At 49.0% G+C, this 15,619-nt stretch overlaps 1 protein-coding gene across 2 annotated transcripts in view; it reads left to right on the forward strand.

Annotated features, from left to right (window-relative positions):
- The window catches only part of LRGUK (leucine rich repeats and guanylate kinase domain containing), a 60,062-nt gene that overhangs the window by 28,255 nt on the left and 16,188 nt on the right, over positions 1 to 15,619 (forward strand). For both annotated transcript variants that reach the window (XM_081926903.1, XM_081926904.1), the window contains exons 12-15: positions 6,181 to 6,277; positions 11,038 to 11,151; positions 12,607 to 12,808; positions 14,870 to 14,986. In XM_081926903.1, coding sequence (XP_081783029.1) covers positions 6,181 to 6,277; positions 11,038 to 11,151; positions 12,607 to 12,808; positions 14,870 to 14,986 — 530 coding nt within the window. The remainder of the gene's footprint in view (positions 1 to 6,180; positions 6,278 to 11,037; positions 11,152 to 12,606; positions 12,809 to 14,869; positions 14,987 to 15,619) is intronic.

Consider the following 15,619-nt stretch of genomic DNA (forward strand, 5'->3'; position numbering starts at 1 on the left):
TTTGAAGTTCCAGCTTTATAGGGTCCACGTGCCTCATACGGTTCTCATTTGACACAGTTATTGAATAAGATGGTTCCTGAATCCCTTTCCCTGGAGTATTGTTGTGGCAGGATTGGCTAGCATTTTTAGGCCTCCCCCACAGGCACTATAACATCTGAAGGACGTGGGAGAATCACACACCACTCAACATTTCACAGATGTAAATAGGGAGGGACATGCTCTGTACTTGTAAAACAAAAAAACATGCACACATACACACACCTGCCAAATTCTAACCCTAAGCATCACTCTCTGAGTTCCCTTCTCCCATAATTCACATGGATGATGTCTCTTCTCTGATTCCTTTTGTTAATTTACTCTGCAATGTGGCCTGTTGGCTGCATCTAGCATCAGTGTGTGAAACAGTGAGTGCTGTCATGTCTTCAGTCCAAAATCTGTGTTCATCCAGTTCATCAACACCAGTCTTTTGGCCCCAGTTAGAACGTGTAGAATCCACTTTTGTTGCCCAGTTGTTAACTTCTGTTTATACCAATAGGTGTAAAATTCAAAAGAATATTTTCCACTGAATTTTTTTAAGTTTTTCTGTGTAGTCATATTCATGCAGCCAAACACATTCCCCCAAAACTTAGTACGGGAAAGTGTAAGAACATATGTTTCAAGGAGCCATTATCCTTATTACATCTCCAACAAAGAACTGCATTAGACCAGGCGTAGGCATACTCGGCCCTCCAGATGTTTTGGGATTACAACTCCCATCATCCCTGGCCACTGGTCCTGTTAGCTAGGGATGATGGGAGTTGTAGTCCCTAAACATCTGGAGGACTGAGTATGCCTATGCCTGCATTAGACAGTCCTTTTCTGTGATGGGACGATGAGCTGCTTGTGCGTAAAATGCAAGTCCCTCAGAGTTTGATCAGGTTTTCAAACCTCTGCCTGTGACGGAGCCCCTCCAGCATGGCTGCGTCAATCACTAGTAGAATCCGAAAGTGGCTGCTTTCGGAATCGTTTCCAACATAAAAGCTCTTTAACGGAAACACGTCGTCTGGCCTCTCGGCGTGACAGTTTCCGGCGAGGTGTGGGTGTCCCTATAGGAGGTCCTGAGACCTCCCCACTGTTTTCGCTGGAAGCGTCTCTGAGCCATCCCTCCGACTCACTTTCCCTTGGAGTTCTTGCTCGCCCTCTACTGGTTCCCTCTTCCGCTGCTACTCCTCTCTCAACCTCAGTGAGCCTTTGCGCCCCCGGCGCCTTAGATGGCAGTTCCCTGACATCCACCTCCCCTCCAGGGCCCCCTTCACCCCCTCCCGTCTCCTCCCCTACTGGCGGTGAGGAGGTAAAACCCCTGAAAGAACCTCCTTCGTCTTCCGACGTCGCGAACACTTCCCTCCACTTGTTGCTGTTCCTACTCTCTCGGTAATCTTCGTCATCGGAGTCCACTCCCTCTTCCAACTCCGACTCCGCGAACCCTTCCATTTCCTCTTCCTCATCGGTGGTGCCGAAATACTCCCTCCTAAACCTTGCTATCGGCTGAGGTTTCCTCGGGAACCTTTGGTGGAACGTTTCTGTTAAAACCTCGTCATTGACTTCCTCTGCATTCACCCAGGTGTTTTCTGACTCCGGTTCCCCTTCCCACGCCACCAAATACTCCACCTGATTTCCCTTCCACCTGGAATCGAGGATTTCCGCTACATGGTTGCGGCGTTCCCTCTCTTCCAAGGCTGGTCCCCTGACGTACTCCCCTTCACGTCCCCCCCTGTATGGTGACAGTAACGACCTGTGGAACACTGGGTGCAATTTCATGTGGTTGGGTAATCGGAGTTTGAAAGCTACCGGGTTGACCTGCTGAATGACCTCAAAGGGTCCCAATCTTCTGGGCCTCAATTTCTTACAACCCCCTTTGAACGGCAACCCTTGGGTTGACAACCACACTTGATTCCCCACCCTTATGGTTTCACCTTCCCTTCTGTTCTTGTCTGCCTGCTTCTTATATTGTGCCTTAGCCCTTTCTAAGTTGAGCTGGAGCTGATGATGGATCGCCTCCATCTCTTCTACAAAATGTTCAGCCGCTGGGACGCTCCATCTCTCCCCTCCTTCCCCTGGAAATGCCCTGGGGTGACACCCGTAATTAGCCAAAAAGGGACTCATCCCTGTGGACACATTCTCCGCATTATTGTAGGCAAATTCTGCCAACGCCAACTTTTCGACCCAATCGTTCTCTCTGTCATTGACATAACACCTCAGATATTGTTGAAGAATGCCATTTGCTCTTTCCGCCTGCCCGTTGGTTTCAGGGTGCCGGGCAGTTGAAAAATTGACTTCCACGTGCAGCAAGCTCATGAGCTTCCTCCAGAACCTGGAAGTAAATTGTTTGCCGTGATCTGAGATCACCCTCAAGGGAGCCCCGTGCAACCTAAAGATGTGTTCTACAAACAACTTCGCTGTTTCTTCCGCTGTGACTGCATGTGAGCATGCTACAAAGTGGCACATCTTAGTTAACAGGTCTACTACTACCATGATGGCTGTTTTCCCCTTGGACTTTGGCAGATCCGTCATAAAATCTATTGATATCGCTTCCCAAGGCCGTTCTGGTGTGGGTAATGGTTCTAATAACCCTGCCGGCGCCCTTCTTTCCCCTTTGGCTCGCTGACATTGGTCACACCCTCTTACATACTCCCTTACATCTTCCCTCACCTTAGGCCACCAAAATTCCCTGGTAACCAACCACATGGTCTTGTGTTGTCCAAAATGTCCCGCCGTGGGGCTATCATGCAACTGCTTGAGTACTCTCCCCCTCAATTCACCTTCGGGTATATACAGTGCCCCTTTGTAATACAATGCCCCATTTCTTTCCTCAAAACCTCCGGGGCTCTCGCCCTCCCCCCTGAGACCTCTGAGCTTATCCTGGGCATATTCATCATTTTCCGTTTCCTCTACCAGTTCTCGTTGCCCCACCAGCGCCGCCCCACACACCCAGCGGTCCTCAGGGATGACATGTCTCTCTTCGATCACCCCCTCCCCTTCCCAATACTCTGGTTTGCGTGAGAGCGCGTCCGCCCTGACGTTTTCTGGGCCTGGCACATAACAAATTTCAAAGTTGAATTTGGAGAATTCCTGTGCCCATCTCACTTGTCGTTGGTTGAGCACTCGAGCTGTTCTCCAATACTCTAAATTCTTGTGGTCGGTGCACACTTGCACCTTGTGTTGTGCCCCAATTAATAAATGTCTCCACCTCCGGAATGCTTCGTGAATGGCAAGTAGTTCCCTGTCATACACCGTGTAATTCCTCTCGGATTTATTCAGCTTCCGCGAGAAGGCACACGGTCTCCACTCCGACGCACTCCTCCCCGGTTGAAGAAGGACCGCCCCTACCGCCCGGTCGGATGCATCGGTTTCCACTCTCCTGGGTTTTCGTAAATCCACATGCAGAAGTTGTTCTTCCGAGGCGAAAGCCCTTTTCAGTTCTTCAAAGGCTCGATCCGCCTCTACCGTCCAAACAAATTTCTTCTTGCTGCTGAGGCAGTCGGTGATGGGCGCCGTCAAGTGGGCAAAGTTCTTGATGAACTTCCGATAAAAGTTCCCAAACCCCAAGAATCTTTGCACGTCCTTCTTGGTCTTCGGTGTCTTCCATTCCAGTACCGCTTGGACCTTGCCTGGATCCATGGCCAATCCCTTGTCTGACAAGCGGTACCCCAGGAATTCCACCTCCTTGGTATGAAACTGGCACTTCTCCAGTTTCACCCACAGCTGGTTGGCTTGCAGCCTGCCCAACACTTCTCGAACGTCCCTCACATGCTGTTCCTCATCTTCCGAATACACCAACACGTCGTCTAAAAAGGCCACACAATTCTTGTAGAGCAAAGGTCCCAGAACGTGGTTTATAAAAGCTTGAAAACACGCGGAGCCCCCTTGTAGACCGAAGGGCATAACGAGGTATTCAAAGGCTCCCAAAGGGGTAAACATGGTGGTCTTCCATTCATCTCCCTTCCTTATGCGTATCAGATTGTACGCCCCCCGCAGGTCCAGCTTTGTAAAAATCTTTCCCTTCCTTACTCTGGTCAAAATGTCATCAATTCGGGGCATAGGGAAAGCCAGGGGCTCCGACACTGCATTGAGGGCCCTAAAGTCACACACCAGTCTCGGTTTGTCTGTGTTCTTTTTGTCCACAAAAAACACTGGGCTGCCCCCCACCGCTCGGGACTCTCTGATGAAACCTCGCTTCAGGTTTTTGTCAATGAACTCCCTCAGCTCCTGCATCTCCCTGTCTGACATGGCGTACAGCTTGCCTACTGGGAGTTGGGCCCCAGGGAGTAGGTTGATTTGACAGTCAAAGGGTCTATGCGGTGGCAGTTTGTCTGCTTCCCTTTCGCTGAATACGTTGCTCAGATCTGCGTATTGCGGGGGCACCTTCCCTTTGTCCATTACTTCCATCCCGGCTAGAGTGACTCTGTCTCCTCCCGAAACCTTCCCCTCCTTGCAGTGTTCTAGGCAATGCGCTGACCCAAAGGAGACCACCCTCTGATGCCAGCCCACTAGCGGATCGTGTAGCGCCAGCCAGCTCATCCCCAAAATGATGGGCGCTCCTCCCAGGATGGCCACATTAAACGCTATCTGTTCGGTGTGCCTTGCCACCCTCATTATCATCGGGACAGTCTGTTGGCTAACTTCTCCCCCCAACAGCTCTCTGCCGTCAATCGTAGTCACCTGCAAGGGGTTACTTAAAGGGATGGTCTGTATCTGGTGCTCAGCTGCAAACTCCTTACTCATGAAATTACAGGAGCTGCCTGAATCCAAAAGCGCCTTGATCTTTAGTGGGTGTCCGTTTGGCAGTTCTAGTAACACCTCTATCACTAAAGCGGGTCTGGGAGGTTCCGGCATGGGCACTTTCACTGCTCTTTGGCCTGGCTGCTGTGCCCCGACGGTGGCAGCCAGGCGTTGGCTTTTACTTGCTCCTTGCCTTCCTCTTCCTTTCCCCCAACAGCTCCTGCCATCCCTTGCCATTCCTTTCTTTGTGGGCAGACTCTGGCAAAGTGCCCTGGCTGTTGGCAGAGATAACATCTCTTGGCGCTCCTTCCCTCCTTCTTCCGCCCTTCACTGGGATTTGAAACTGCGCGCGCCCGCGCTGTTCCAACTTCCATCGGCTCTGCCGGCGGGAAAGGTGGCTCTGGAATGTCTGGAATGCGGAACTCCCTCCAACGGTCTCCTTTCCCTTCCCGCTTTTCCAAAGCCCTCGCCTCCTGGCGCGCTCCTATGCACAGCGCAGATTTGGTTAACTGATCCATAGACTCCGCCCTGGGCCCCCGGGAAAGCTCATCTTTGACGGTTGAAGAAAGCCCCTCTTCGAAAAGCATTTGGATGGGCTCCGCCGATAGGTCCCACCCCAATTTATGAATCAGCATAGTAAACTCAGTCCAGTACTCACGGACAGATCTGCTTCCTTGCTGGCAAGCCATTAACTGCCTTCGCACCACCCCCTGCTCAATATCGCTGGAAAACATCAGGTCCATGGCACGAAAAAACTTCCTCGTGTCCTTTAGGATCTCATTATTCGCTGCCATCAGGGGTCTAACCCAATCCTTGTACAGCCATCTTCTCAGAAAAACTCTTCACAAAGTTCAAGAGGTCAAGACACAAAGACTTTAGCAACTAATCCACACCTAATGACCCACCTAAGTGGTACTCAGGATATCACTCAAGAAATCACTCAAGATATCCCTCAAGTAATTAAGGAACAAAAGAAGAAAAGGCACACTAGCCTGGGAACTTCCTCTCTGCCCAGAACATTGGAGGCTATACACCACACCCCCTCAACAGTATTTATAGGAACTCAAACACTGAGATCCTGCTCTGTTCCAGTAACAAGAAGCCGAAAGCACCAGCCTGAAGATGACGAGTGAGACCTCGTCGAAACGTCGCCTAGACACCCCAACTTTTACACGGGAAGACACCCGAGGACACCAAAACCTGCATATATATATATATATATATATATATATATATATATATATATATATATAATTACACACACACAAACATACATCCTTTACAGCCTAACACTATGCATGCTGAGATCAATAGGATTTACTCCTGTCCTGAGTAAATGTGCACTAGATTGCCCTCGAGCTCTTTAATAGTGTCTTCTCCCTTCACTTGCTTATTCTGTTTTCTGTCCGGCTTATCTTTCAGTCCCTGCCACACCACGAGGACTGCTTATTTTGGAGAAGAAAACAGATTAGATTACTATTTTGTTTCCCAGGAGGAGTTTGACAAAATGGTGACCATGGTAAGGAATGAGCTGTTTTGCCCTCCTTTCGCTCGAGGGGCGGATGCCTGGCAGCTCATCACAGATCACGCTAAAGGGTGAGGGTGCGGAAAACCCTTGAGGCTTGAGCTATTGGGGGGGAAAAACGACCTGTGGGACCGTTTGTTTAACTTGCCTGTCAAAAACATGTGGTTGTTGTTTAGTCGTTTAGTCGTGTCCGACTCTTTGTGACCCCCTGGACCAGAGAATGCCAGGCCCTCCTGTCTTCCAGTGCCTCCCACAGTTTGGTCAGACTCATGCTGGTAGCTTTGAGAACACTGTCTCACCATCTCGCCCTCTGTCGTCTCCTTCTCCTTGTGCCCTCCATCTTTCCCAGCATCAGGGTCTTTTCCAGGGAGTCCTCTCTTCTCATGAGGTGGCCAAAGTCTTCAGGATCTGTCCTTCCAGGGAGCACTCAGGGCTGATTTCCTTCAGAATGGATAGGTGTGATCTTCTTGCAGTCCATGGGACTCTCAAAGAGTCTCCTCCAGCACCATAATCCAAAAGCATCAATTCTTCAACGATCAGCCTTCTTTATGGTCCAGTTCTCACTTCCATACATCACTACTGGGAAAACCATACAGTGGTGCCTCGCAAGACGAAAAGACTCCGTTCCGCGAGTCTCTTCGTCTTGCGGTTTTTTCGTCTTGCGAAGCAAGCCCATTAGCAGCTTAGCGTAGCGGATTAGCGCTATTAGCGGCTTAGCGGCTTAGCGGATCAGCTGTTTAGTGGCTTAGCGGATCAGCTGATATGCGGCTTAGCGGCTTGGGGAAAAGGGGGGGAAGGAAGAAAACCCCGCAGGAACTCGCAGGACATTTTCGTCTTGCGAAGCAAGCCCATAGGAAATTCGTTTTGCGAAGCACCTCCAAAACGGAAAACCCTTTCGTCTAGCGGGTTTTCCATCTTGCGAGGCATTCGTCTTACGGGGCACCACTGTAGCTTGAACTATACGGACCTTTCTCGGCAAGCTGATGTCTCTGCTTTTTAAGATACTGTCTAGGTTTGTCATTGCTTTTCTCCCAAGAAGCAGGAGTCTTTTAGTTTCATGACTGCTGTCACCACCTGCAGTGATCATGGAACCCAAGAAAGTAAAATCTCTCACTGCCTCCATTTCTTCCCCTTCTATTTGCCAGGAGGTGATGGGACCAGTGGCCATGATCCTAGTTTTTTTGATGTTGAGCTTCAGACCACATTTTGCGCTCTCTTTCATCCTCATTAAAAGGTTCTTTATTCCTTCTCACTTTCTGCCATCAAGGTTGTGTCATCAGCATATCTGAGGTTGTTGATATTTCTTCCGGCAATCTTAATTCCGGCTTGGGGTTCATCCAGTCCAGCCTTTCACATGATGAATTCTGCATATACCGTATTTTTCGCACCATAGGGCGCACCGGACCATAGGGCGCACCCATTTTTTGGGGGGGAAATAAAGGGGAAAAAATTATTTCCCCCCCCCCAGGCGCGGGGCTGGGGCGGGGGAAGCTCGAGCTTCCCCCGACCCCAGCCCGCAAACAGGCAGCTCTCTGCAAGCCGTGGGAGCACTCCCGCTGCTTGTGGAGAGGTCCGCGAAGCCTGGGCGCGCTGAGCTCAGCGCGCGCAGGCTTCGGCATACTGGCAACTCCCCGCAAGGAGCCGGAGCGCTCCGGCTCCTTGCGGAGAGGTCCGCGAAGCCTGGGCGCGCTGAGCTCAGCGCGCGCAGGCTTCGGCATGCTGGCAACTCCCCGCAAGGAGCCGGAGCGCTCCGGCTCCTTGCGGAGAGGTCCGCGAAGCCTGGGCGCGCTGAGCTCAGCGCGCGCAGGCATCGGCATGCTGGCAACTCCCCGCAAGGAGCCGGAGCGCTCCGGCTCCTTGCGGAGAGGTCCGCGAAGCCTGGGCGCGCTGAGTTCAGCGCGCGCAGGCTTCGGCATGCTGGCAACTCCCCGCAAGGAGCCGGAGCGCTCCGGCTCCTTGCGGAGAGGTCCGCGAAGCCTGGGCGCGCTGAGCTCAGCGCGCGCAGGCTTCGGCATGCTGGCAACTCCCCGCAAGGAGCCGGAGCGCTCCGGCTCCTTGCGGAGAGGTCCGCGAAGCCTGGGCGCGCTGAGTTCAGCGCGCGCAGGCTTCGGCATGCTGGCAACTCCCCGCAAGGAGCCGGAGCGCTCCGGCTCCTTGCGGAGAGGTCCGCGAAGCCTGGGCGCGCTGAGCTCAGCGCGCGCAGGCTTCGGCATGCTGGCAACTCCCCGCAAGGAGCCGGAGCGCTCCGGCTCCTTGCGGAGAGGTCCGCGAAGCCTGGGCGCGCTGAGCTCAGCGCGCGCAGGCTTCGGCATGCTGGCAACTCTCCGCAAGGAGCCGGAGTGCTCCCGCTCCTTGCGAAGAGGTCCGCGAAGCCTGGAGAGCGTGAGGGGTCGGTGCGCACCGACCCCTCTCACTCTCCAGGCTTCAGCGAAAGCCTGCATTCGCACCATAGGACGCACACACATTTCCCCTTCATTTTTGGAGGGGAAAAAGTGCGTCCTATGGTGCGAAAAATACGGTAAGTTAAATAAGCAGGGAGACAATATACAGTCTTGTCGTACTCCTTTCCAAATTTTGAACCAAATTTATTCCATATCCAGTTCTAACTGTAGCTTCTTGTCCCACATAGAGATTTCTCAGGAGACAGATGAGGTGATCAGGCACTCCCATTTCTTTAAGAACTTGCCATAGCTTGCGGTGGTCAACATGTACTGAATAGTTTTTAATCTCTCTAGCTGTTCCTTAATTGCTGAAGAGCCTCCAGCTCACTTTCAAAGGGTGCCGTTCTCTTCATTCTGTGAGAGGGTTATGCACACGAGCAACAAATCTGAGCTTTTAATCTTTCTTTATTAATGCGTTCTATCCTCCCAGAAAATGCTGGTTCACCTCATTGTTCAGCAGAGTAGCCTCTGGTCAAGTCGTATAAGTGCTTCTTGCACCCAAGCCAGATGGGCAGCTGCTTGTGATCTTCATGCTCTGCTTTGTGAGGTTTCCAAGATCATGTGCCCCGCTGATGCTTAGAGCCAGTGGCGGTCAGACTGTCAGAGCCCAGAGTGTCAGACTGGGACCAAGGAGGTAAAGGGACCCCTGACCATTAGGTCCAGTCGTGACCGACTCTGGGGTTGCAGTGCTCATCTTGCTTTATTGACCGAGGGAGCCAGCGTACAGCTTCTGGGTCATGTGGCCAGCATGACTAAGCCGCTTCTGGCGAACCAGAGCAGCGCACAGAAATGCCGTTTACCTTCCCGCCGGAGCAGTACCTATTTATCTACTTGCACTTTGATGTGCTATCGAACTGCTAGGTTGGCAGGAGCAGGGACCGAGCAACAGGAGCTCACCCCGTCGTGGGGATTCGAACCGCAGACCTTCTGATCGGCAAGTCCTAGGCTCTGTGGTTTAACCCACAGTGCCACCCACGTCCCGGGGCCTGGGAGACCAGAGTTCAAATCCCCACTTAGCTATGAAGCTTACTGAGTGACCTTGGTTCAGTCACTCAGTCTCTCAGCCTAACCTACCTCGCAGTAGGTTGTTGTGATAAAATGAGGAAAGGGGAGAGCCATTCTCTCTACCTTAAGCTGCTTGGAGGAAAAGGTGCCGTATGAATGCAATAACTAAATAAAATGAAACAAATAAATTGAATGCTGGGTTTGAGAGCCCGACCTGACGTGGCATTCTTTTTCTGTGATGCCCACCGAAGGGAATTTTGTCTTTCCACTGTGCGGGTCTCTGATAGTGCATCTTGAAAAAGTGCTGGAGGAAGGAGCACAAATGGGCCGTCTTTTATGGCAATTCTGGGGTAGTGTGCGAAGGGGAAATTCATGTGATTTCCCTGTGGAGAAATGCCCATAGGCTGAGCTGACACATCTCATCGCCACAGGAGTGCTTCTATTGCGTAGGGAGCACCCAGATGGGCTGTTTATTGAGCAGGCGTGCCGATATGCTTGCACGAAACTTGGGACGAGGTTATACAACTTTGCCTCTTCCGTGAGCATCCGTCCCCATCTGTTCGCACAGACTTTGCAGGGCACTGCCAGCTAGCTGTTGTCACCCTGCATGTTTCCCTGAAGTGCAGTTTCCCATCACTTTTCTTGTCTGGCTTTTTTGTGGTTAGAAGACTGGTGGGATAACTGGGGTAGAAGAGTCTTCATCAACCTGACACCCTCCGGGTATTTTTGGACTGCAACTCCCATCATCCCCACCTGGGCTGAATTAGAAAGCCCGACGCAATTATCCTATTTTTTGTGTGCCAATAACCAGTGTTTCCTCCTAACATGCAAATCCAACCTCAGTGTCCCAGATGGGCTGGAACTTCTGTCAATGAAATTAACGACAACATCACTTTAGTATTTATCAAGTGCATTGCAATGTTCACAGCATGACCAATACTGCCTTGCTGTTTTTAGAAGCAGGAGATAAATTCAGGGGTACGTCGGAATCGCGTCTCCCATATTTATTTCGGTCCTCCCATTGCTATAACCCATCCTGTGACCTGCTGGAGAAGAAGATAAATACTTTGATGGTGGGTCTTCTGGTTCATAGTTCCATCTCTCACCCACCCTTTTGCACAAGCTCCTAGTCAGCACACGTGTCGACCCTACATTTCCTGCCTACAGCAGGAGAGATCAAGCTGCCATGTATCTGATGTGAGGAATGGCATGTCAGAGTATTAGATTCTGGGATCTAGATTATAGTTTCTGGCGAGAGCTTTCCCCTTGTTCTTTCTTGTTGCCCAGGCTTCATTCTTTTCATTCCAGGGGAAATTCATTGCAACTTTTAAGTACAGCGGCTTCTACTACGGAATGGGCCGGGACACAATCGAGTCCATCGCTAGGGAGGGACTTGCAACCTGCATTCATATGGAAATAGAGGTAACGATGGGGATGGAAGCACCTTAAGCCATAGCAAAGTCCGTGTAATTACCGTATTTTTCCATGTATAACATGCCCCCATGTATAAGACAACCCCTAATTTTTGGGACCACAACTAAATTATTAATAAGTTATTGAGCTTTTTAGGGGGGGGTCACCACCGCCAGTTGCTCTACAGCAAATTGCACGCATCACGGCAGCCAACAATCCAACAATCGTCTGCACGCTCGCCACCAAAAGCCCATCTGCAAACTCAATGAACCCACTCGGCAATACAGTATATCAGTGTCCAATTGCCACAGCCAATTGTCAGCAGGCTTTGCCGCAGCAACCAATCACACGCCCAATCGCTGCTGGCAATCTCCTGCTGACTGCTGACACCAATCGCCCGTTCCCCCCCTGCTGTCCGTGTATAAGATGACCCACAATTTTTGCCTATTATTTTTAAGGAAAAACTATTGTCTTATACATGGAAAAATACAGTATGTTTTTATCATAAACCAAGAGCTGGCCCTGTGTCAAGCGCTAGATCCAAAGCTGTGGTTCATTGAATCATAGAATGGTAGAGTTATATAATAAGTTAATTGTTAGTTATATAATCAATAACAAAGTTATATAATCAATAGCTAAGTTATTAATTAGATGCTTTTTCCCCAGAAACATGAACTCAAAGCAAGAACCTCATTTGAGCTGAAACAATTTGCCTACTCCTTGCTTCACTGCCCCACTAAAGAGGTTTAAGATCCACTTAACAAATGAATATTACTTATTTGTGCAGCCGAAGGCATTGAAAAAAAAAAGACAAGATACATAAATCAGAATAAAATACATTACACAGTTAAAATAATTATTAAAGCCAGGCATTCTGTAGGATAAGAGTGCTCCCCTGAACAATTTAACCTAGCATTCCACAATATTTTCACCTTAAAATTGTTGCTCCAAAACAGGCCGTTTTTTCAGAGGTGTAAAAGGACCTGTCCTCTAATAAGAAGTTAATCAGATGCCTGATCAATCTTTCAACTGAGAGATGCCCACAATCCAGACTGCTGGCTCTGCAACTAAAATTAGGAGAATCCAGTCTTCATAGTACAGTTGTACTTTGGTTTTCAAATGGAATCCATTCCGGAAGTCCGTTCGACTTCCGAAAATATTTGCAAACCGAGACGCGGCTTCCGATTGGCTGCAGGAGCTTCCTGCATTCAATCGGAAGCAGCGTCGGAAGTTTGGCTTCCAAAAAACGTTTGCAAACCGGAACACTCACTTCCGGGGTTGCGGCATTCGGGAGCCAAAACGTTCAAGTCACAAGGTGTTTGAGAAGCAAGGTACGACTCTATTGGTTAAACAGTCCTTACAGCCTTTGCGTCAATCTGGGGTACTGTGTGTGATTTAACAACTTCGGCCAAGGCCTGTGAAGCCTTGAAGTGAATGATAACCGAGTACCTCTGTTTTTTAAAGGGTGTTAGAAGCTTGAAGAATTCCTACTTCCAACCTCGGTACATCCTACTGATCCCAGTGAACAAAGAGAGATACGGGGGTCAGCTGCGACGGATGGGGCTGTTCAGTAGGGCAGAGATCGAAGAAGCAGTCCGCAGGGTGGGCATGTACATTCAACTGAACCAGGACTTCCCAGGGTTCTTTGACGCGGTCATCAACGTCGGTGAGTCCATCCCTTTGGAACCCGAGTCTCCTCTACTGGCAAGGTAGCGCTGCAAACTTCTGGGAAGGCAGTCAAATGGAAGAAGCAGAGTTTGCGCAGTCCATCCAAACTATCATAGCAAGCACTCCTAACTCGCCTAACTAACAGCACCGAGGGCCTTCTGACGGTTCCCTCACTGCGAGAAGCCAAGTTACAGGGAACCAGGCAGAAGGCCTTCTCGGTAGTGGCACCCGTCCTGTGGAATGCCCTCCCACCAGATGTCAAACAGAACAACAACTACCAGACTTTTAGAAGACATCTGAAGACAGCTCAGTTTAGGGAAGGTTTTAATGTTTGATGTATTACAGTATTTTAATATTTTTTTTGGAAGCCGCCCAGAGTGGCTGGGGAAGCCCAGCCAGATGGGCAGGGTATAAATAATAAATTATTATTTATACCCTGCCCTAACTTTCCCGTCCTGCACGAGATGCTCATGGAGTTAAAGGACATTGCCAGGACATGCGCCAGCATCCATGTGATTTGGGGGGGGGGCAAGACAAATTGCCTGAACATTCATTCTCTGTATCTGGGGGATATCTCTGTATCTGGGGGGTGGGGGAGAAGTTATCAGAGTAGCTGGTGACCACAACACTCAGTCAAAAATCCAGATGTGCCCACAGGCCTAAAGAAATTGCATGATCTCTGAAATAGGCAATACTTCTTCTCTCTCTCTCGTATTTAATATTGCACTGCTTTTGCTAAAAAGTTCAACCTTTTTAACACAACGAATATCAGCATTTTTCATGGATCTTGATAGACAGACATGGTTTCAATTCTGTTAGTGTGTTTTTTAAAAAAATATTTTTTATTAAGGATTTTCTTGTTTTACAGAAGTGTAGTGCCTCGTATTTTTTTTTTTCTTCTTCTTCCACGTAGCGTTTTTACAAATCTGTTTCATTTGTTGAGGCATTAGGGGGAGAAGAAAAAAGAAAGGGGGTGGAGAGAGGGAAGATGGATGGGGGTGGGGTCGGGTGGCGGTGTTTCTATTATGTTTAATGTATGTAGAGTTTGGTGTCAGCGTTGCTTGTGTTGTTCACTTGTGTTCCTTTGGTGGTGAGAGAGGTTGGGGTTGGCCTAGGGTGTGATTGTTTGTTTGTGATTGGCTGTGGTGATCTTTGTTTTCGTGTGTGAGTGAGGTGGGTGGGTGTTTTGGATCAGGTTAGCCATATTGATTTGTACGCTGTTGGTGGATTATTGTCATTGTCCTGTTGGGCTGTGTATGTGATAAAGGGGAGCCATACCGGGGTGAAGGCATCTTCTTCTGTTTGTCCCCGTGTCAGTTTCAGTTTATTAGTTAATTTTTCTAGTAGGGCTGTTTCCCATACTATTTGGAACCATTGGTCCATGCTTACTCCTGACAGGTCTCTCCAGTGTCTAGTTATGGTGTTTCTGGCTGCTGAAAGTAGGAATTCTGTTAGTGTTTAATTACTTTTTAATGACTATCTTTTTATATTTTTAGTTTGTTTTTTGTATTGTATCTGCGTTTTGTATTTTTATCTGTAATCTGCCTTGAGTCTCAATTTGGGGGAAAGGTGGAATATAAATAAATAAATGTAATAATGATGAAGCGTCATAGCCTTGGAAGGACAAAATTACAAAGTTACAGCACAGCTCCAAAGGGATAAAGAATTGACTCCTACATATAATTCCCTTTTCAAATAATATACGAAGAATAAAAGTATTGTCCATCTGTGGGTTCCATAATTACGGAGAATAAAGATTCTATAAAGTCGTAGATGAGCCAGACGTTTGCATATACTGGTAGTGCCAAGTGACTTGGGCACCTTAATATAAGAAATAATATATAATAAAAGAAATAAAACCATGCCATTTAGCAAATAAATGTGGTCATGCAAATTCTGCCCTTTAGCTACTTTTAGTTTATGAGACACCTTTTCAAGGAGGGCAATTTGCCACATTCTAGAACGCCAGCAATCCAAATTGTCACGACTGAAGTTCTTCCAGGATTTGGCCGTGTTAATTCTTTTCTTTCTCTCCATATGTGTATCCCTTCACGTTCAGACGATTTTGACGAAGCATTCACCAGTCTGAGCAAACTCATTGAGGAGTTCCTGGGGATAAAACAGCCGTCGGAAACCGAGGTCAGAGTTTCTGCATCGGACACCAATCTCCTTTCAGGTATGGCATTGCTGATTCCCCCAGGTGTAGCCTGACAGTTGTGTTGCTTCCGGGAAGCAGAATGGGAATTTGCCACAGATAGCTTGTTCCACGCAAACATTTGCCCTCATCATTGAAAGAGGAGGTCCTGTGCTAGGCTTGCCAGCCATTTGGCTTTGAAGTTGGCATTTTTACAGCATTACGCCCCTCTGGTCGGTTTCATGCCCAGGTATTCTGGGCTATCAATCTAGAAATGGGTGCACTCTTCTGGGTGCTTGTGTATCAAGTCCATTTGCGCAAAATTGAGCTCACCCATTTCTAGAGCACTTTTCTCGTCCAATGCCTGTTTGATCTCATTCTCCATCTCAGAATGCATTTTGTTCAGCACTAAATTGTTCTTCTCACCTGAGATCCCCACCCACAACAACTCTGTGGAGGATTCTGCCTCTTGAGGATTTTTATCTTACTGGACTCCAGATCCTCTTTGATGTACAGATAGACACCACCTAGACCTGGTCCTTCCTACAGAATTTGTATCAATTTCTTCTCTCCATCCCACCAGGTTTCCATTAGGCTCGCTATAGCTTGTTCTGAGACCAAGCATTCCAGCTTGCCCATTTTGGCTCATAGACTCCCGGCATCAGCATCAAAACA

This window comes from Podarcis melisellensis (assembly GCF_964234715.1).
Source record: "Podarcis melisellensis genome assembly, chromosome: 10".
Taxonomy (NCBI): Eukaryota; Metazoa; Chordata; class Lepidosauria; order Squamata; family Lacertidae; genus Podarcis; species Podarcis melisellensis.